Genomic DNA, 23,237 nt, shown 5'->3' with positions numbered 1-23,237 from the left:
TGAAAATGAGGGTAAGTAAGAAAAACAGAGTTCTGATGCTGTGAAACTGTTAAAGAAACACCAAGCCTTTTCAGTGCTGCCGAGTAGATTTTTAGTCTGGAGGTTCACTTTAACTTTCCTTTGTTTCTTCACGATCTGATTTTGTCTATTAGCCCAAGTACTATACACAGTGTATATTGCGCGGGACTATACATTGTCCAGTCAACTCATATCCATAAGGTAGGGGCACGTAGCATTGCTCAAGAGTACCTAGCTCTGAGGGCCCTATGAAAATGTTGCTATGGGGCCCTACAGTTTCTAGCTACACCACTGCCCGCTAGTAATAGAGGAGAAGCCAGGTCAATGGATGATGCTGGGCCAAGAACCCTCCACCAGTGACTCCCGGGGTACACACAGTCCAGCAGCAAGGTGGGGCAGCACCACCAGAACGAATAGTAAGAAAGCTAATTAAGTAGTACATAGCAGCAGTAACAGGCGCAGTTTTCGGTAGACACCCTGTTTTCAGAAATGCACACATGTAAAAAGGGGTGCTGGGTAGATTTGGGCGCTGTAGGGTGCCGCTAGGAGAGTATCAGTAACACCGGCAATATTTTAGTAAGGCTTCTACTTCCTCTTAATAATAAGGGCCTGCACACGCTGGCTGTGCTGCACTGAATTTTTTGAATAGCAAAGCCTTTTGGAAAATAATGAAATTCGTGGTGACTGTACACAGTGGTGCAATTCATTTTTTGAAAATTACAGTTGCAGTGACTGCAGCGCTTTTCAAGCACTGCATTTGAAAAAACAAACAAACGCTATAGGTTTGTATTACATTTTTAAGATGTCAAATCTTTTAGCCAATCAACAATCACAAGAAAAACGCAAAAATGCATCAAAAATGCATGCAATTTTAAAATAGCAAGCAATGCAATTTTAAAATCGTATTGCGTTTGGGATTTTGCATGGCGATTTGCAGTGTGTACAGGCCAATATGTAACTCCTAGCTACTCCTAAAACTAGCTTTATAACTTTTGGCTTTGGCTATGTTCGTAACCCAAATTATACACTGGATGTCGCTGTAGCTGCAAGTAACATTGTGGTCTATGGCGACACCCAAATAACCAGGTGTTGCACTCAAATTATTTACCTTGAGGGTGGATATATAGTAATGTATAGGTATGGACTGGGCACAAAAAAATACCTCTGAAGAAAAAAGATGATAAAAACAGAGCGTACGACAATAAAGGCCAAATTCAGATGAGTCTTACAATGACAGTAGAGAAGAGGGTGGAGCTTCTGGAGGCAGGGGCAGGGAACTGGTATGTGTTGATGGAAGCCCTCCCCTGCCTTACAAAAGCTCCACCTCCTCCATACCTTCTTTGGATAGACAGGACATGACATCACTATTGTATCTAACTGTAGGTAAAGTGGCCAGATCTTTGTGTCTGCACATGCTAAGTAGGGATTCCAGCCTCGCTGATTTTAAACCAAAGATGTCGTACATACTGTATGTATTTGGGTTTTAAATATGACAAGCTGGGTGGATATACAGTGATGTATAGGTATGGATTGTGCAGAAACAAACGTACCCCTGAAAAGAAAAAAACAGGTGATAAAAACAGAGCACATGACAATAAAGGCCCAAATCAGATGAAAGTCTTACAATGAAGATAGAGAAGAGGGTGGAGCTTCTGGAGGCAGGGGCAGGGCACTGACATGTGTTGTTGGAAGCCCTCCACTGCCCTACAAAAGCCTCACCTCCTGTCTACCTTCTACCTTTTTTGGATAGACAGGAATTTACAGGATAGACAGGAATATTGTATATAACTGTAGGTAAAGTGTCCAGATCTTTGTGTCTGCACATGCTAATTAGGGGGTCCAGCCTCGCTCATTTTAAATCAATGATGTTGTACATACTGTATTTGGCCCACCTCCTGTCTACCTTCTACCTCTTTTGGATAGACAGGAAATTACATCACTATTGTTTATAACTGTAGCTAAAGTGGCCAGATCTTTGTGTCTGCACATGCTAAGTAGGGGTTCCAGCCTCGCTCATTACATCATAGATGGATGTACATTAGCAGGATATTTTTTTTATCTTTTCTGTATTTGGGTTTTAAGTGTGGCATGACAATAAAGAATAGTTTAGCCATACTCAAGATCTGAGATATCCGCATATAAAAAAAATGGGAAATCCGGCCACTTACCTAACGTGACCTCGGACTGCATGGGCATGGTGAGCGCAGGGTGTTTGACCTCACAGCTGAACAGTGCTTCATTGTCCACTTGCGGGTTTAGTGTCCAGGTGAGCATAGCTCGGACCTCCACAGTCCCGTCGCTCATTGGAAGATGCATTTGGTGGAAGAAATAAGTGGGATCCGTACTGTGGACCCATCGGGGAAACTCCAGGCTTACCACTGTCTCTGGAATGGCCTCAGTCACCGGCACAGGAATGGGCCCTTGGTCGGCGTTACGTCCACGGAAAGGGTTCTCTGTGAAAGGGCTCAGTCCCCGTTCCTCTGTGTCCAGCAGTAAAAGAGATTTTTGCATTTTAGTATCGTCCATGTCTCTGTTTAGGAGGTTCCTGGAGCCTCGGTTATTCATCAGTCCCGCTGCTGCTGGTGGCGGCTCCAACATGGGAATCACGTCTATCAACTCCCCGTCCCGCTTGAAGTAGACCTGGATGGAAAGAACAGAAGGACACCTGAGTTTTCCTGCTTAGAAGTTCCATAATCTACAAACGTAGGGAGCCACCATTTCCAAGGGGCCTAAATGACCTTCAGTGAAGTTTAGCAAATGAGGGAAACAACTACTCATTCTTCTTACCAGAGATGGCCAACGCAATGCTAATGAGTCTTACTTTCATGCAAATGAATGAAAACCTGTATGAAGCTTAGAATTGGGCCAATCCGAATCAACAGGAAGTACATTTGATGGGCTCGGTTCCAAGCTTCATGCAACATTACATTTACGGAACTCTTACCATCAGATCAGGTCAACTGGGCACCACTATTGACATGTGTCTAATAGGTGTCTGTGTTAATTCCGGTAATCGGGTGCCCAGGAGGTCATTTGGGTGCCTGATGCGGCTAGTAGCCGATCACCTACTACAAAATATTTAAGGTTGTAACCAATTTCAAATGATCGGCTATAACTATTGATTGTTTGGGCGCCCAATTTTAGGTTAATGGGGTTGATTTGCAAAAGTGTGATAGCATTCCCAACCGTGCTGCAATGTTACCGGCCGGTACTGAAAAAAGTAAGTGCTGTAGCAACACATGTAAACAGTGTACCGTGCATGAGGAAGTAGCATACACTGTGTACAGCACATTAGGAAGTAGCATACACTGTGTACCGCTCGTTGCTATGGTAAAGCTTGTTGTGCTATCGGTACAATGAGCATTACTATTTTTAGCACAGGCCGGTAACATTGCCGCACGGTGGGAAAATTAACCAGCCTTTTGAGAATCAACCTCAGGCACTTACCAGAGGGAGTTAATTAGGAGGCATTAGGTTAGGGAAGGGGGGAGGGGTTAAAGTTAGGCACTTGCAGGAGAGGTTAGTGTTAGGCATTAGGTAGGTGGTCTTCTTTTAAGGAACTTATGGGGGTAGTTAGGCATTAGGTGGGGGGAGGGGTGTGTGTGTGTTAGGCACTTAGAGCGGAGGGTTAAGATTAGAATAGGCACCTGGTAGTGCATACTAAACTATTGGTAATTTAAATGACTGATATTTTATTATTAGCGGCACCACCCAGTGCTCAACTGATGTGATGGTGCCGTATTATGTGCTCCTTACCGTCACATTGAACTTTTCTATTCTTTACACTACTTTACACTACTCTTTACACTAGCAGACTTAGAACCATATGCAATTCACTTTTTCACCTGAGTTTTCTCCTGGGAGATAATTTTTCATTTTCAATTTAAAATACCTTTCCAGCACTTTTCAACTAAAAAAGTACAAAAAAGTAAGTGAAAAGGGACTAATAAAATTATTTTGAGCATTTTCTTGCTTTCTGGGGGCTTAAAGGGCATTTTATTGACAAGTTTAAAAATGTCAACTTGGAGAAAACTAAGGAGAAAAAGTGAATTGCATATGGGCCTTAGTTCTATATACCGGTAAATACTAAATAATAATAATAACAATTCTGTTATGCTTTTTGTGGATTTCTTACAATTCACTATGCATTAAAAAAAATGTTGCCAACTTTTCCAAAATAAGGTAGGAAACTACCCCTTGTACTTATTTAAGCCTCATCGGCAGTCTCCAGTTGCCTGATCACTTCCTCCCCTGCCCCCCCGCCACCCCAAAGTCATGATAGACTATGAGTTCCCAAGAGCCTCCAGTGTAGGCAATACTCCCCATTATAGCCATATCCCCCATCGTAGCACCATATGCCGTACCATAGTACCATGCCACCCAGCACACTCCATCCACGTGCAGTAAGGCTCCTTTCACGCTGCACATAAAAAGTTCAGTTCATCGGAACTGATCGGATCCAAATGGATCCCTTACTAAGCAATATTCAGAGAGCTGGTGAGAGCGACCAATCAGAATCCTTCCAGTTTTGCTCCAGTTTCTGCCAGGGCTGTGGAGTCTGTACAAAAATCATCTGACTCCAACTCCGACTCCTCAGTTTATGAAACCTCCGATTCCAGGTGCCCAAAATGGCTCCGACTCGACTCCTTAGTCTAATACCTACCAGGTCTGTGTATTTGGTACAACAATCTTCTGTCTCCTCAGTTTATGAAACCACCGACTCCGACTCCAACTCCACAGCCCTGGTTTCTGCATTCTTTCACTGATCAATCTGCCTCAGCGTTTACTGAAAAACATCAGTAGAAATGGCTGCAAGCGTTCAGGTTGTCCGCTTACGTCGCATTAGGAAGTTTGCCAGGTTGAGTGTGAGGAGGAAACACTTGTGAAGTCCCTCGGAGCTCGTTAGTAAACATGGGCAATGTTGCGTAGACATAAATATATGCATATTTATCATTTGAAATCTTTGGGAATATACCCCTTAAATGACCACTGTCACGGAAAAATGTAAAAGAAGTACATTTCTTCCAGAGTAAAATGCAGTATACACTACTTTCTTATGTTGCTGTCACTTACAGTAGGTAGTAAAAAGTTGACAGATCTGACAGTTTTGGACTAGTCCATCTCCTCCTGGCGGATTCTCGGTAATTCCTGTATTCTTTACATAAGCAAGCCCTAGACAGGATCTATACACAGATGCCAACCAGCCTCCCTACTTGTTTGCATACTATTTTGGCAGTTGAACTGAGCAACAGAAGTTCAGTTAAGTGCTTTTGCAGATAAGAACCCCCCATGAGGAGATGGACTAGCCCAAAACCTGACAGATTTTCACTACCTACTGGAAGCTACAGTGACATAGGAAAAAGGTAATTTATATTGTGTTTTACTCTTGGAGAAATATACATTTATATGTATGTACTGTATTTTTTGGACTATAAGACTCACGTTTTCTCCCCCCAAAAGTGGGAGAAAAAGTAACTGCGTTTTATGAGAGCGTTCCTGACTTGTGAACTCCTGCCAATATGAATCTCTAACCCGCCGCAATGTCGGGGACTCCCTGTACTGTGCCCATGCAGAGGAGGACACAGGGGGACACAAAGGGGCATAGAAGAGGACACAGGGGGACACAAAGAGACAGAGGATGACACAAGAGGGACACAAAGGGGCATAGAGGAGGACACAGGGGGACACAAAGGGGCATAGAGGAGGACAAAGGGGGACACAAAGGGACATAGAGGACGACACAAGAGGGACACAAAGGGACATAGAGGAGGACACAGGGGGACACAAAGGGACATAGAGGAGGACACAGGGGGACACAAAGGGGCATAGAGGAGGACACAAAGGGGCATAAAGGAGGACACGGGGACACAAAGGGACATAGAGGAGGACACAAAGGGGCATAGAGGAGGACACAAAAGGGCATAGAGGACACAAGGGGGACACAACGGGGCAAAGAGGAGGACACAAAGGGGACACAAAAGGGCATAGAGGACACAAGGGGGACACAACGGGGCAAAGAGGAGGACACAAGGGGGACACAAAAGGGCATAGAGGACACAAGGGGGACACAACGGGGCATAGAGGAGGACACAAGGGGGACACAAAAAGGCATAGAGGAGGACACAGGGGGACACAAAGGGGCAAAGAGGAGGACACAAGGGGACATAGAGAAGGACACAGGGGGACATAAAAGGACATAGAAGAAGACACAGGGGGACACAAAGGGGCAAAGAGGAGGACACAGGGGGACACAAAGGGGCAAAGAGGAGGACACAAGGAGGACACAAGGGGAACAGAGAAGGACACGGAGACACAAAAGGTACAAAGGGGACATGAGGTACAAAGGGGGCATAATCCACAAGATGCCCCTTCACCGTGGATGCACCAAGGTTAGTATATATTTTGTTTCCCTGGTTTTTGTCCTCTAAACCTCGGTGCATCTTATGGTCAGGAGTGTCTTATAGTCCAAAAAAATATGGTATTATAAATGTTAAAATTTTTCTCAATAGTTGGCCTTTAATCTTTCTTAACACACACAGTTTAAAAACAATAATACAGCCTGTTGGGACAGGATACTATAAATCTTTCATGATAATGTATCCAGCATGGAATGGTGATAGATGTTGTCAGCCCCCAATTAAATGCACCAGAACTCCAGAAGATGTGTCATTTCGTGACATCAAAGCCCACTTCTTCAGGGGAGGAAGAATATCAACAGTACATCGTCTTTCCTTTCATGAAAGTCTCTGGTTAATTAATTGGATGGCAGTGTGTGCTCTCAGGACAGAAGCATCTGATCTCTGCAGGAGCCTCTGTGAACACTCAATTACCCAGGTCACCCTAAATCAACAGAACAAAATAAAGACCTTTCAGCTGGACACATTTCTGCCTTCTAGATGCCAGTCCAGTAGTTACTACTGCAAGCAATGTTGTCAGTTCAGATGAGGTCCCTGAGTATTTCCCATCACCGCATCTGAACTTTAAAATACCCACCCCCACCTTTTTGCACAGTATTTCGGCAGCTGGACTTGAGAACTGCCGTTCACTGAGTGAATTTGTAAATAAAGAAAATCATGAGACTCCCCCACGAGGACATGGTCTAGTCCAAAACATGTCAGTTCTGTCAGATTTCTATTAACTACAGTAAGGGACAGCAACATAGAAGAACGGTAAATTATAGCACATTTTAATGAGACTTTTACTTTTCTACTTATGTGTTTGAATGCATTTTAAATGTTTTTTGATTTTTCACGATAGTGGTCCTTTAAAGGGAACCTAAACTGAGAAGGATATGGATGTTTCCTTTTAAACAATACCAGTTGCCTGGCAGTCCTGCTGATCTCTTTGGCTGCAGTAGTGGCTGAATCACACACCTGAAACAAGCATGCAGCTAATCCAGTCTGACTTTAGTCAGAGCACCTGATCTGCATGCTTGTTCAGGTGCTGTGGCTAAACGTATTAGAGACACAGGATCAGCAAGCGAGTCAGGCAACTGGTGTTATTTTAAAAGGAAAAATCCATATCCTTCTCAGTTTAGGTTCCCTTTAAAGGATACCACAACTGAAATGTGACATAATGAGATAGACATGTGTATGTACAGTGCCTAGCACACAGATAACTATGCTGTGTTCCTTTTTTTCTTTCTCTGCCTGAAAGTGTTAAATATCAGGTATGTAAGTGGCTGACTCAGTCCTGACTCAGACAGGAAGTGACTACAGTGTGACCCTCACTGATAAGAAATTCCCCTTTTTTACCTCTTTCTTGCTCTCAGAAGCCATTTTCTGCTAGGAAAGTGTTTTGTAGTTGGAATTTCTTATCAGTGAGGGTCACACTGTAGTCACTTCCTGTCTGAGTCAGGACTGAGTCAGCCACTTACATACCTGATATTTAACTCTTTCAGGCAGAGAAAGAAAAAAAGGAACACAGCATAGTTATCTGTGTGCTAGGCACTGTACATACACATGTCTATCTCATCATGTCACATTTCAGTTGTGGTATCCTTTAAACTGACTTTAATGGTTTTATATTTTTGGGGTGTCCCCACCCCTAAGTATTCTCTCATCTCCGTATTGAATATTTTGTTTGCTCAGTTCGGCCAAACTGCTCTCATACTGAACTGGGCCTATTCAAGCAACACCACCATTGAATATCCAAAACAAACAAATTCTGCTGACCCTGAACTAGCCTGCTGGCCAGAAGCCTGGATATTCCATCCATCTCTGGTGACCCTAGGCCAGCCGCTCGCCAGACGGTGAAGCCAGGGTCAGGATGTGTGCCCCAGACCTTGTGTGCTTAGAAAGCACAGCTCCCAGCAGCTCGTTTGTCTATTTGCATCTATACCGATTATTAGCGTGCAGAGAGTCAACCGCTTGCGCGCTTCTTCCTCCCGACCCCACCCCTTGCAGCCAGGTGTGTCTGCCGGCACGCGATAATATCGCTGGAAAGTCACTTGACGCATTAACAGCGGGAGCCGCTGGATGAAACGCCTGCTCTAGTGCCAATTAAATGGCGCGAATGCCTACTTCACACCAGCCGTGTATTTTTCAGGTGCCATTACCGCCGTATTAATAGCGCCTGTTTGTCGGGTGGAATTTGGCTTCGGAAGGGTTTTATAGCGAAGGGGGGGAAATAATGGCATTTAACGTGAAATAGCTATTTTTTATCTGAACAACGTAGTAAGTTACTGAGCTGCTTCAATGTGTGTGTTTGTGTTTTTTTTTAAAATTTATTTCTTTTTTCAAGCCCTGAATAGCGCTTTGATACGGCAATGCCTCCGTCAAACGGCGCTTGCCGCGGGAGGGGAGCGAAGAGGCCAAATTATGCATTCTGACTATAGAGGATGAATAATAGGCGGAATGGGGCGCGCGTAACACAAAACAAGTGATGCGTTGATTGGAAAGGCTCGAAAGGGGGAAGTGGAGGGAGAGGATAAAAGGTTCTGTCGTTCGCTGGGAGGAACACGGAGCTCAATAGAAAATCTACAAAAGCGCATTAAGATGTATTAATTTAGCGGGTCGATTTCGTCAATAGTCAGGCCCGCCTGCCCGGATTGCCGCCGCGGTGAAAGGAAAGAGCAGGGGGAACGAGGAAGCCTAATGATGTTTGCTCATTTCACCGCCTTTTTTTTTCCATCTAGAATTGTCGAGTTTGTGAAAAAAAAATACTTATCAGGAGAAATGCAGCGCTGGCATGAGGATGTCTGGTGATGGATCGGCCAGCGTTGTGCGCATGACAATGAGGCGCAAGGTGACAGATCAAATATGTACATACTGTATTGTGCTGGGGCGCTGGGGGGCTCAGAACGGAGGTCTGTGTGTAGGTTTAGCTGACAGAAGGCCAGTAAAAAGATAACCAGAGCAAAACAGGCACATTGGACCAGAGAAATGACTACTGTATGTATTCACAGATAAACTGCCAATTATAAGGGTCCTTCACCACTAGGCACAATTTGATATGAAAATGGGATTGCGTCCATTTTGCCGATCACTACAGCATCACGATTAAAAAGGAACCGTAACCAAGGTTTGAACTTCATTCCAAACAGTAGCTGATACCCCCTTTGCCATGGAAAATCTTTACGTTTTCTGAAATAGATCATCGGGAGGGGGGGGGGTCTGTATGGCTGGTATTGTAGTCAAACCCCTCCCTCACTGTGATGTAATCACCCCCTGTGCATTGATATGTCAGCAAACAAATATTCCGTACTGATCACATCACAGGAGAAGTCTCCACCAGGGATAAACTTCAGAAGGTAAATCAGGGAGAGGAACCATTTTACAATAAAGGAATATTGTAAAAAGATAAGCAATTTCATTTGTTGTGTTATTTTCAATACAGGTCCTCTTTAACATGAGTTCAGGTGTGCTTGAGCTGTATAATGCAGATTAGATCACACACATTCCACCATTTTGTAGGTACACGTCATCCACAGAGAGGGTGTTAGCGGGACTGACCTGCGGCGCTGGCTTTCCTCCGCACACGATGCACACCAGGGTAAAATTCTGTGCCTGGTACCTGCTGAACGCAGCCGGCGTATCTGCTGCAATCACTGAGATGGAGACCGGAGGAGCTGTGGGGACAATAAACACAAACGCCTGGTTACAACAGGAGCCATTCACAAAATGTTTCTCATGACAAATCTGACAAATGATCTCTCTATAGGGTTGATGCATGAAGCTGCAGTGATATTGCTATGTGCAGATAGTGCATGCCAATATTGCTGTTACCACGAGTTCATGTTATTAGTGCAATAGTAACGCCGTTACCATAGCAATGCCCCTGTTACTCGAGTACTTGCAGTAACCTGCTGCCGCTAGCAAAGGTAATACAGTATTGCCGTGCGCAATCTGCGTACAGCCAGGGCCAGTTCTAGACTTTTTGACGCCTGAAGCAAAACATGGTGAGGACGCTCCCATGCAAAGCTGGACTGGAGAGGAGAGACACAAGGGGCTGTACTTGTGTCACTGGCACTATGCTTACTTCCCTCTACTTCCTGCAAGACAGCATCTCCACCCTGCTGGCCCGCAGCATCTGATCCCCAGGATGCCGGGTGTGTGCTGCACCTCCTCCTATAGCATCTCCTCCCTGCTGGCCCGCAGCATCTGATCCCCTGGATGTCGGGTATGTGCTGCACCAGCACAGCACCGCATCACTCACTCACTCTCAGCAGAATAGCGATGGGATCACCAGCCACACATGAAGTCCTGCATCCTCTCTGACTGCAGTGGTGCCTCAAGTGACCCGGCAGCACGTAACAGGTCACATGAGGCACCGCTGTAGCCATGGATATGTAGACAGGAGGCTGGATGGGCGGATGGAGATCCCATCGCTGGAACGCTGAGAGCAGATGAGTGAAGTGACGCCACACATCTAGGGAGGGGGAGGGTGACATTTGGGGAGGGGAGCCGCCTCTTGCCACCCTCTATTTGCTGCTGCCCTGAAGCACATAATTCATGTTTTATGGAAGAACCCCCCCCCCCCCCCCCCCCTTACACACAGCAATATTACTGCAGCTTTGTGCATCAACCCAGTGTTTTGTATGTACTAAACTGCGTTAGGCAGAATTACATGTGTAGAGTTTTACCGCTTGATGAGAAGAGCAGAATGCCATACATTACGGTACATGCAATGCGTTACGCTCCATTTATCATGCGTAAGACACGTTATTCTGCTTATTGCAGTTTGATGAATATACCCCAATGTCCCTCATTCAATTCATGTTTTCTCCTACGTTTTTTTTACACCTTAATTATACCTGAATTATAAAATGCCTTTCAAGCTGCCAGCAAACAAGAACATACTATTATTTTGAAAGTACAGGTAGTCCCCGGGTAACAAATGAGATAGAAACTGCAGGTTTGTTCTTAAAAGATACATGAGGCCAACATAAAGAATTGCAGCTTTAGGAACCTGGGGCTTCTTCCAGCAGCGGGACGTGCAAACACTCCCCACGCATGCGCAGAAGTCGCCAACCACTATGGAGGGGACAGCAGAAGGTAGGGTGACTGTGGAAATGCGTCTAGGGACACAGGCCCCAGGCAAGTAAGGCTCAAATTCTTTATGTGGGCTTCATGTAGCCTTTAAGTCAGAACACTGTGCCATCTCTGTCCCCTCTACCTCCTCTGTGCCCACCTGTGCCTCCAGTGTCCCCCTCTGTCTCACCTCTGTCCCTCCCCCCGTGCCTCCTTCTGTCCCTCTTGGTACCTCTTCTGCACCCATCATGATATTGGATTGTTCCCTAGCCCAAAATCAATCCTTTTCTCAATCAGAAGCAGATTGGGCATGCTGAAAATTATCCATCAAAATACTGGCTATCATTCCTAATGTATGTCCTTATGATTGATTTTACAATTGATGTCCAAACAGAAAAAAATGAACAGAAATCTTTAGTCTAGCAAACTTCTATATATCTGATCGATGGCAGATCTTAATATCGATCTGAACACTCAGCCAAATTGGATCTGATGTACAAATTACATGATGTCTACCAGCCTTTAGTGGGTAAGAATTATACCTCCTAACCTAACTTCACCCACTGGCTGACAACCTGTAACCTCAGCCGGAAAAGGTGGCCTAACACCTGTTGATCGACCATCAGATTTGGACACAAACTTGGGGGGGAACCAGGCAGCCAGATTTCTGGAGAAGCAACAAAGGCCCAGGCCTTGCGTGTCTCCTGCCCAAGAGGGCGGATGGGCATGGAAGAGGGCTCCTGCAAATGGAAGAGAAGGGTGCAAACTGAATACAGAGGCTGTAAATGGGGTGCGACACATGGAAGAGGGGAGATGCTGCCCAGAGCAGCTGCACAGGAAAGAGATTGGCTACAGTGTTCTCCCCGGGCTCTTTTAGCTGGGTGCTCCATCCGGCTAGCCTTGGTGAGCACCCGGCTGTCATCGGCTCACCTCCTTCTCTGCTGTAAGCAGAAAAGGGCCGACCCTGCTTTCTGTCATATCGCCCCACCCAGCTACTTTTTCATGCCACCCGGCTGGAATTTTTTTCTGGGGAGAACACTGGGCTGCTATGCATGGGCAGTTAGCATGGAATGGGGGTGCTGCCGACCATGGAAAGGGAGCAACAAGTTAGCCTAGTGCACAAAAAAAATAAATCTGGCCTTGTCGGTCGTCGATCCTTCAAACGTCGATCGTCGATCAAAACGCTTGATTGGGTGGCCATGTAGTAACATTGATATCTGCCACTGCCAGATTCGATCATTAGGATGGAATCAGCTGAATATTGATGCCGAAACTCAAACAACGTATGGGCCCCTTACTTTATTTAAGAAAAACTCAGACTTGTATGTTGGCAGCGGCACTGGAGGTGATGGGCATCTTTTAGAAGTCGATACTGTCTGCTAATTAGGTATAAATTACAGGATAACACTCTCACGTTATGAGGAGCCTGTCTGCCTTCGGTGGAGTTATTTTTAATATGAACAGTAACAGGGAAAACATGTCACAATAAATAAAACAATGTCACAGTAAATAAAACAACATTTTCCCCAACCAATGGCAGCATGAAGAAGCCTTCTGCTTTCTCCTATAGCATTCTGTCCGACAGCGGCTCAAACGGGTACAAAGAATAATTACCCCTTTCCAAATATTCACACTGCGTTATTCTGCAGCCAAAAATGAGGACACACACAAAATTAATACAGCAAAGTCCCCGTTATACGGAACTCAGGCAACTGGAAGACGCAACTAACCAGCATGCCTGAGTGATAACAGGGGCAGTGCTTTGGGCTTTTTTGGGGTGTTTGCAGGGATTAAAATACAATCCGAGCCTCCAGGGCCGTCTTCTACCCACCTTGCAGCTCCTAGAGGTGTTCATGCATGGCTCTTGACATGTCATGTGACCCGGCGCGGGTCAGGTGACACGACCAGGAGTCGTTCACGGAGGACACCGAAAAGCAGCTAGGAGCTACATGATGGGTAGAAGATGGTAAGTATTTTATGCTACAATGGGGGGCGGCCTGTGCTTTTTTGGCCAGTCGCTCAGGCAACCGCCAACCACATGTATTCGACTTAAAGTATACCTAAAGCCAAGTAAAGAAAATGAGTCTCACTTACCTGGGGCTTCTATCAGCCCCCATAGCCATCCCATGCTCCCGCCGGTCCTTTGTTCCCCTGCCGCAGCTAAGTTTCGATTTTGCCGACCACTGCGTCTGCGCAGCCCTGGCAACGCGTAGCCTTGCTCGCGTTCCCATCTGTAATAGCTTCCTGCGCAGGTAGATAAATCCTCATACTGCGCCTGTGCAGGACGCTATTATCAATAGGAACGCGAGCAAGGATACGCGTGGCTAATAATGATGATGCAATTCGTGGACTTGTTTCCACTTCTTCAGGCCACTATTTTGCAACAATGAAACCACACAACCAAGCTGTAAGTGTCATTGACTTCATAGAGCGGATAGAGAAGAGCACTGATGGGGAGGAGGGGAGCACAGCTGACGCCTCCCCTGTAGCGTACATAATAAAGGGGCACCCTAGAAAGCCGATAGAAGAATATCAGTAAACTTATCGATATTCTACTATTAAAGTGTAAAGAAGGAGCAAAAAATACTGGTATTATATACCAATATTTTACTGTAGCTAAACCTAATCGTACTCTCACACAGAACCCTCCCCTGACAGCTTAACGTAACTTCCCCCCACACAAACTCCCTATCTGACTGCTAACCCTAACCCCCCACCCCGCACAAACACCCAACCTACCTGACGTCCAAGCCTAAGCACCTCCCACACTCCCTAACTGCTGCCTAACCCAAACCTCAACCCCCCCTGCACAGAAACCCTACCTAACCCTAAACACCACCCTTCCTGCACAAATACCCTACCTGATGCCTAGCCCTAACCCCTCCCCCACATACAAACATCATACCTGACGCCTAACCCTAGCCACACCTCTCCAAATGCCTCACCTTAACCCCCCCCCCCCCCCTTGCTGCCAATATCAACCTCTGCCGCCAATCGATGAAAGAAGAATAAAAAAGCAAGACCTGATAGGAGCCCAAATTTCCCATCATTGCCGCTATTTCAATAGGCGCCAATGGTGGCACCCAAACTTCAACCACTAGTAGGCGCCCGAATGGTCTGCTTCTTCCCCTGCAACACTGGGCCTACTGACAATACAGAAGGTACACTCAGGAGTCTTCAGTAATCCCGACTTGTTCATGGCAGGACAAGCACCATTCTGCTAGCCTGTGCCAAGCTATTTACATTTTTTGAAATTAGATATTTTTCAATATTTAAATCTATTCAAATGAGGCTCCGCTCTTGCTGTCTCCAGCAGTCCTGTGCTCCCTGAGAATAGACGACTCCGCCGCTGTAATGAAGTTGCAGGAATCACCAGTAAATTGCGTTTTCTACTCCTTCACCAGAAGTGTCGGTAAATCACGGGAAAACCTGCAGCCTAAATCACGCCGGTGTCACCTTACTGGCATGGGCTTCAGCCTAAATCACGTCGGTGTCACCTTCCTGGCATGGGCTGCAGCCTAAATCACGCCGGTGTCACCTTCCTGGCATGGGCTGCAGCCTAAATCATGCCGGTGTCACCTTCCTGGCATGGGCTGCAGCCTAAATCACGCCGGTGTCACCTTCCTGGCATGGGCTGCAGCCTAAATCACACCAGTGTCACCTTCCTGGCATGGGCTGCAGCCTAAATCACGCCGGTGTCACCTTCCTGGCATGGGCTGCAGCCTAAATCACGCAGTTATCACCTTCCTGGCATGGGCTTCAGCCTAAATCACGCCGGTGTCACCTTCCTGGCATGGGCTTCAGCCTAAATCACGCCGTTGTCACCTTCCTGGCATGGGCTTCAGCCTAAATACCGCTGGTGTCACCTTCCTGGCATGGGCTTCAGCCTAAATCACGCAGGTGTCACCTTCCTGGCATGAACTGCAGCCTAAACCATGCCGGTGTCCCCTTCCTGGCATGGGCTTCAGCCTAAATACCGCTGGTGTCACCTTCCTGGCATGGGCTTCAGCCTAAATCACGCAGGTGTCACCTTCCTGGCATGAACTGCAGCCTAAACCATGCCGGTGTCCCCTTCCTGGCATGGGCTTCAGCCTAAATCACGCAGCTGTCACCTTCCTGGCATGAACTGCAGCCTAAATCATGCCATTGTCACCTTCCTGGCATGGGCTTCAGCCTAAATCACGCAGGTGTCACCTTCCTGGCATGAACTGCAGCCTAAATCATGCCATTGTCACCTTCCTGGCATGGGCTGCAGCCTAAATCACGCTGGTGTCACCTTCCTGGCATGGGCTGCAGCCTAAATCACGCTGGTGTCACCTTCCTGGTATGGGCTTCAGCCTAAATCACCCCGGTGTCACCTTCCTGGCATGGGCTGCAGCCTAAATCACCCCGGTGTCACCTTCCTGGCATGAACTGCAGCCTAAACCATGCCGGTGTCCCCTTCCTGGCATGGGCTTCAGCCTAAATCATGCCGGTGTCACCTTCCTGGCATGGGCTGCAGCCTAAATCACGACGGTGTCACCTTCCTGGCATGAACTGCAGCCTAAACCATGCCGGTGTCCCCTTCCTGGCATGGGCTGCAGCCTAAATCACACCGGTGTCACCTTCCTGGCATGGGCTTCAGCCTAAATCACGCCGTTGTCACCTTCCTGGCATGGGCTTGAGCCTAAATTACGCCGGTGTCACCTTCCTGGCATGGGCTTCAGCCTAAATCACGCCGGTGTCACCTTCCTGGCATGGGCTGCAGCCTAAATCACATCGGTGTCACCTTCCTGGCATGGGCTGTAGACTAAATCACGCCGGTGTCACCTTCCTGGCATGGGCTTCAGCCTAAATCACGCCGGTGTCACCTTCCTGGCATGGGCTTCAGCCTAAATCACGCAGGTGTCACCTTCCTGGCATGGGCTTCAGCCTAAATCATGTCGGTGTCCCCTTCCTGGCATGGGCTGCAGCCTAAATCACACTGGTGTCTCCTTCCTGGCATGGGCTTCAGCATAAATCACACTGGTGTCACCTTCCTGGCATGGGCTTCAGCCTAAATCACGCCGGTGCCTTCCTGGCATGGGCTTCAGCCTAAATACCGCCGGTGTCACCTTCCTGGCATGGGCTTCAGCCTAAATCACGCAGGTGTCACCTTCCTGGCATGAACTGCAGCCTAAACCATGCCGGTGTCCCCTTCCTGGCATGGGCTTCAGCCTAAATCACGACGGTGTCACCTTCCTGGCATGAACTGCAGCCTAAACCATGCCGTTGTCACCTTCCTGGCATGGGCTTGAGCCTAAATCACGCCGGTGTCACCTTCCTGGCATGGGCTTCAGCCTAAATACCACTGGTGTCACCTTCCTGGTATGGGCTTCAGCCTAAATCACGCCGGTGTCACCTTCCTGGCATGGGCTGCAGCCTAAATCACATCGGTGTCACCTTCCTGGCATGGGCTGCAGCCTAAATCACGACGGTGTCACCTTCCTGGCATGAACTGCAGCCTAAACCATGCCGGTGTCCCCTTCCTGGCATGGGCTGCAGCCTAAATCACGCCGGTGTCACCTTCCTGGCATGGGCTTGAGCCTAAATCACGCCGGTGTCACCTTCCTGGCATGGGCTGCAGCCTAAATCACGCCGGTGTCACCTTCCTGGCATGGGCTTCAGCCTAAATCACGCCGGTGTCACCTTCCTGGCATGGGCTGCAGCCTAAATCACGCCGGTGTCCCCTTCCTGGCATGGCTTCAGCCTAAATAACGCTGGTGTCACCTTCCTGGCATGGGCTGCAGCCTAAATCACGCCGGTGTCACCTTCCTGGCATGGGCTGCAGCCTAAATCATGCCGGTGTCACCTTCCTGGCATGGGCTTCAGCCTAAATCACGCAGGTGTCACCTTCCTGGCATGGGCTGCAGCCTAAATCACATCGGTGTCACCTTCCTGGCATGGGCTGCAGCCTAAATCACGCCGGTGTCACCTTCCTGGCATGGGCTGCAGCCTAAATTACGCAGGTGTCCCCTTCCTGGCATGGGCTTCAGCCTAAATCACGCAGGTGTCACCTTCCTGGCATGGGCTTCAGCCTAAATCACGCTGGTGTTCCCTTTCTGGCATGGCTTGAAAATGGGGGAGAAACCGAGAGCCCAATATGGTGCAGTATGTTAATATGGAGAGGTCTGTTGTGAATAAATGAGATGATTATACTCACAAGGGTGGGTCGCCACAAAGGCAACCACTGGAAAGGCCGGCGGGGAGAATTGTAACCTGACCCCGCTCAGGTTAAAAAGTCGCTCTCTGTAGATAGGAGAAAATGGGGATACACCCCTCCACCAAGGGTGGACTAGATGATATTGAAATATGATAACAGAGGCGCCAAGCAGAATAAAATTAGTTAAAATTGTTAAAAAGGGGGAAGTGGGTGGACTCACCTCCCTTCTGAAAAAAATGGCCGGACAATGGACAGGTTACTTACAGTCTAAAGTAACATTTATTAGTAACTCCAAAAGTGCAACGCGTTTCACGGGTAACAGTCCCGCTTCTTCAGGCAAACGATTATTTGGAGGGTGCTGGGGAAGGGAAACAAAAGGAAAAAAAGGGGATTGCCAGAGGAACGCAAATACCAGGCACCCAAAGGTGCACCACAAGTCTACAGCAATAAAATGTGCAATATGCATTTAACAGCAAGATATGCATACAAAATAGACTGAGAACGTGTGCAAATAGCATGTATAAAGTGACAGTGCACATAGCCATAATATAAAGGCAGAGTATGAGTCACTCTTAGTAAAATGATAAGACAGTAAAAAAATGAATTTAAAACAGGGAGAAACAGAGAAAGGTTTAGTTTTTAAAGGAGTGAGTGCAGCAGTATATTATGATAAGGCAAAAAGGCAAAAAAAAAAAAAAATAAAAAAAAAAAAAAAAAAAAAAAAAAAAAAAAAAAAAAGCAGTGTTTCAAGATGAGCAAATGTTCAACTTACTAGAGTTATGAGAAGCAGAGAAAGGTTTCATTTTTGAAGGAGTGAGTGCAGCAGTATATTATGATAAAACAAAAAGGCATACTAAGAAACAGCAGTGTTTAAAGGTGAGCAAATGCTTAACTTACCAAAATCAGGTCATGAACCAGGTAGAGCGCCTCTGTGAGGTGTGGGGTGCTCTGTCTTAAATTTATAAGTGACTGGAATCACCCAGAATGGGGGATGGGAAGTGGGAGCGACAGAGGTCGCATGCTGATGACATATGGTAGTAGGGCGGTGCAGTACTGAGATCAATGTGGGAATAGGATGCAAACCTATGTGTATGATGCTGGATGGGAAGGGAAGGGGGGGGGAGAAAGAGAGGGATATAGGCAAAGGGACTGGGATATGCATAAGTAACAACATGCTTACTCCCATAGTGTACCTTGTATGGGTTGGTAGTGGATGGTGAAAAGCGCATAGGATTGGAGGTGGCCTAAATCTTAAGTAAAAACAATAGATGTGGTGTTTGTTATAGGGTCGGAGGCTGGAGAAAGGAAATGTAGAAAGGTTAAATAAAAGTTGCACTTGGAATACATAAAAAGTACATGTAAAGAAAATGCATACAAAAATTTGTTCATGCCACACTATGCCGAATGTTGGATCCAAAATATACTGGAGAGGTTCATTCCAGCTAGGGTTAATGGTACAGGGTGAAAAACAGAAAACTGCTGTAATAATAGGAGTATGGATACAAAACTATGCATAGTTGCAAAAATTTGTATGAAGCATAAAACTTGACGAAAATACATTAAAAATGATAAAATAAGTAAATGATCAAAGCAAAACAAGTGTAAGACAAATATAATGGGTTCGAATAAATGAGAGGACCATTTAAAATAATATATTATTATTTTTTAATATATTTTAAATGGTCCTCTCATTTATTCGAACCCATTATTTGTCTTACACTTGTTTTGCTTTGATCATTTACTTATTTTATCATTTTTAATGTATTTTCGTCAAGTTTTATGCTTCATACAAATTTTTGCAACTATGCATAGTTTTGTATCCATACTCCTATTATTACAGCAGTTTTCTGTTTTTCACCCTGTACCATTAACCCTAGCTGGAATGAACCTCTCCAGTATATTTTGGATCCAACATTCGGCATAGTGTGGCATGAACAAATTTTTGTATGCATTTTCTTTACATGTACTTTTTATGTATTCCAAGTGCAACTTTTATTTAACCTTTCTACATTTCCTTTCTCCAGCCTCCGACCCTATAACAAACACCACATCTATTGTTTTTACTTAAGATTTAGGCCACCTCCAATCCTATGCGCTTTTCACCATCCACTACCAACCCATACAAGGTACACTATGGGAGTAAGCATGTTGTTACTTATGCATATCCCAGTCCCTTTGCCTATATCCCTCTCTTTCTCCCCCCCCCTTCCCTTCCCATCCAGCATCATACACATAGGTTTGCATCCTATTCCCACATTGATCTCAGTACTGCACCGCCCTACTACCATATGTCATCAGCATGCGACCTCTGTCGCTCCCACTTCCCATCCCCCATTCTGGGTGATTCCAGTCACTTATAAATTTAAGACAGAGCACCCCACACCTCACAGAGGCGCTCTACCTGGTTCATGACCTGATTTTGGTAAGTTAAGCATTTGCTCACCTTTAAACACTGCTGTTTCTTAGTATGCCTTTTTGTTTTATCATAATATACTGCTGCACTCACTCCTTCAAAAATGAAACCTTTCTCTGCTTCTCATAACTCTAGTAAGTTGAACATTTGCTCATCTTGAAACACTGCTTTTTTTTTTTTTTTTTTTTGCCTTTTGCCTTTTTGCCTTATCATAATATACTGCTGCACTCACTCCTTTAAAAACTAAACCTTTCTCTGTTTCTCCCTGTTTTAAATTCATTTTTTTACTGTCTTATCATTTTACTAAGAGTGACTCATACTCTGCCTTTATATTATGGCTATGTGCACTGTCACTTTATACATGCTATTTGCACACGTTCTCAGTCTATTTTGTATGCATATCTTGCTGTTAAATGCATATTGCACATTTTATTGCTGTAGACTTGTGGTGCACCTTTGGGTGCCTGGTATTTGCGTTCCTCTGGCAATCCCCTTTTTTTCCTTTTGTTTCCCTTCCCCAGCACCCTCCAAATAATCGTTTGCCTGAAGAAGCGGGACTGTTACCCGTGAAACGCGTTGCACTTTTGGAGTTACTAATAAATGTTACTTTAGACTGTAAGTAACCTGTCCATTGTCCGGCCATTTTTTTCAGAAGGGAGGTGAGTCCACCCACTTCCCCCTTTTTAACAATTTTAACTAATTTTATTCTGCTTGGCGCCTCTGTTATCATATTTCAATACCTTTCTGGCATGGGCTTCAGCATAAATCACACCGGTGTCACCTTCCTGGCATGGGCTTCAGCCTAAATCATGTCGGTGTCCCCTTCCTGGCATGGGCTGCAGCCTAAATCACACCAGTGTCTCCTTCCTGGCATGGGCTGCAGCCTAAATCACACCGGTGTCTCCTTCCTGGCATGGGCTGCAGCCTAAATCACACCGGTGTCACCTTCCTGGCATGGAGGGACGCCACGCACAGCAGAGAAAGGCTCCAACGTGGGCATAAAGACTACATCTGCAAGCATAACCAAAACAGACGTTCATGATCATATCGGAGGACAGTCTGTCTGTTAATTGTTGGGTCAGAATTTGATGCCACTCTTCCTTCTCCATAGGGCAGTACATCCTGCCTCCCCTGATAGGCGGTTAGCACTTGGGATGCACAAGGGAGGGAAGAGGCACTTAGATAGTGATAACATTTAATTAAAAACAATAAAATGAAATAAGTTGAGGTGGCTTACCTCAAATGAAGACAAAATCATATACTACCACCTACATCTAATCCTATTCCACTACCTAAATCTCTCTCTCGCTATTTTTGTGACACACTGCCCCACCGGGGCTCCCTTTGTCTCCGTGTTTTTTGTCTTCTCAGGGTGCTCTTTGATCACCCCCAACTCCCATGGTTAGCACTTGGGATGCTCAACAAGGTGCAAATAACTTTGGCTTGATGCAAATCTTAATGCTGATTTATGGTAATGTATACAGATTATAGCCCCGTTCCTCCAGGCCAGAATTTGTAGAGAAATTGGAAAACAAAAATTTGCTAAAACACGCAAATTAAATGAGAAAAATCAGATGCAAAACATCGCAAAGATGCAGAATATTAAATATGAAAAAAACATGGGAAAACGTGGCCGGAAATCGCAGGGATGTGAAGGCACTCTAAGGCCCAGTGCACACCAAAAACCTCTAGCAGATCCGCAAAACGCTAGAGATTTTTGAAGCAGATTTCAGAGTGATTCTAGGCATGTTTAGAGATGTTTTCTACACATGCCTAGCGGTTTTTGGAGCACTTTTGTGTAGCAGATTTCATATATTGTTACAGTAAATCTGTTACTGAACAGCTACTGTAACAAAAACACCTGGAAAACCGCTCTGATCTAGCATTTTTCAAGCGGTTTTCCACTTTCCTATACTTTAACATTGAGGCAGAAACGCCTCAGAAATCTAAAAAATGCTGCAGCCCCCGAGTTTGCGTTTGGGGAAAAAACGACCCGCTCTGGTGTGCACCATCTCATTCACTTTCATTAGCCATGCGGTTTCCCCCCTGCAAGCGTTTTAAAAAACGCTCCAGAACCGCTCTGGTGTGCACCAAGCCTAATATAGACTGACCAGACCATACTGCACCAGTGTTTGATTGGTCCATATTCAAGCAGAATACATTTCCATAAAATTAGCATAAACATTTGCGCCAGCTCGGAATTTATTTGCATCTCTTTGACAATCCACAGTTAGAACATCCTTTTTGAGTTTTTCAGGTTGCTGTTGGCTCCGTCTGCCTGAAAAAATAATAAAAATAATGGCTTGCTCCCACTTTCTGGTTTGCGCAAAGAGTTTTTGCAATTTACACAAAAAGTCATTTTGTGATGGCCGTGTTCCCAATTTCGCAAAAACATCGTTTGAATTTCCAAATTAAAATTACGTATAACTGTATTTGCTAAATTTTACACAAAATTTTGCGTGTGCGAAATTAACCCATTACAATCATCACTGTCCTACACGATTCCAAACTTAAAGAGACACTGTAGCGAAAAAAAATATGATATAATGAATTGGTTGTGTAATACAGCTAATGCTGCTAGATACACACGATGAGATTTTCTGGCAAATTGACTGTCAGATGGAGGATTTCCATGTCTGAACTGATTTCCAATCATTTTCCAAAGTAGCGAATGGAAAATCGATGGGAAAACCATCGGAAATCAGATAAGACATGTTGGAAATCATTAATCTGACAGTAAATCTGCCAGAAAATCTTATCCTGTGTACCTAGCATAAAAAAATAGAACATTAGAAGCAAAGAAAAGAGTCTCATATTGTTTTCCAGTACAGGATGAGTTAAGAAACTTCAGTTGTTATCTGTGCAAAAGAGCTTCTCTGAGCTACTGACTCAACTTGTGTTGAAGACAGTCCTGTTTTCTGAAGCAGTTAAACAGCCAAGGAACAGTTAGGTCTAGTGCACACCGAGCGGTTTTTGGAGCGATCCGCCGGCCGCATCCGCCTGTAAAAACGCTTGGCTAATGTATTGCAATGGGATGGTGCACACTGGCGGTTTGAGGTTTTTGACAAGCCGCAAACGCGCCTCCTGCTGCACGTTTGCGGTTTTCGGAAGCGTTTCGTCCTCAATGTAAAGTATAGGAAAAACGCAAACCGCT

At 45.7% G+C, this 23,237-nt stretch overlaps 1 protein-coding gene across 2 annotated transcripts in view; it reads right to left on the bottom strand.

Annotated features, from left to right (window-relative positions):
• IGSF21 (immunoglobin superfamily member 21) overlaps nt 1–23,237 on the bottom strand; it is an 826,399-nt gene that overhangs the window by 149,234 nt on the left and 653,928 nt on the right. For both annotated transcript variants that reach the window (XM_068241709.1, XM_068241708.1), the window contains exons 5-6: nt 9,972–10,087; nt 2,187–2,658 (exon numbers count right to left, since the gene is read on the bottom strand). In XM_068241709.1, the coding sequence (XP_068097810.1) occupies nt 2,187–2,658; nt 9,972–10,087 (588 nt within the window). The remainder of the gene's footprint in view (nt 1–2,186; nt 2,659–9,971; nt 10,088–23,237) is intronic.

This window comes from Hyperolius riggenbachi, chromosome 6 (genome assembly GCF_040937935.1).
Source record: "Hyperolius riggenbachi isolate aHypRig1 chromosome 6, aHypRig1.pri, whole genome shotgun sequence".
NCBI classification, from domain to species: domain Eukaryota; kingdom Metazoa; phylum Chordata; class Amphibia; order Anura; family Hyperoliidae; genus Hyperolius; species Hyperolius riggenbachi.
The sequence above is the reverse complement of the archived record's forward strand: the minus strand, read 5'-3'. Positions and strand labels throughout refer to the sequence as shown.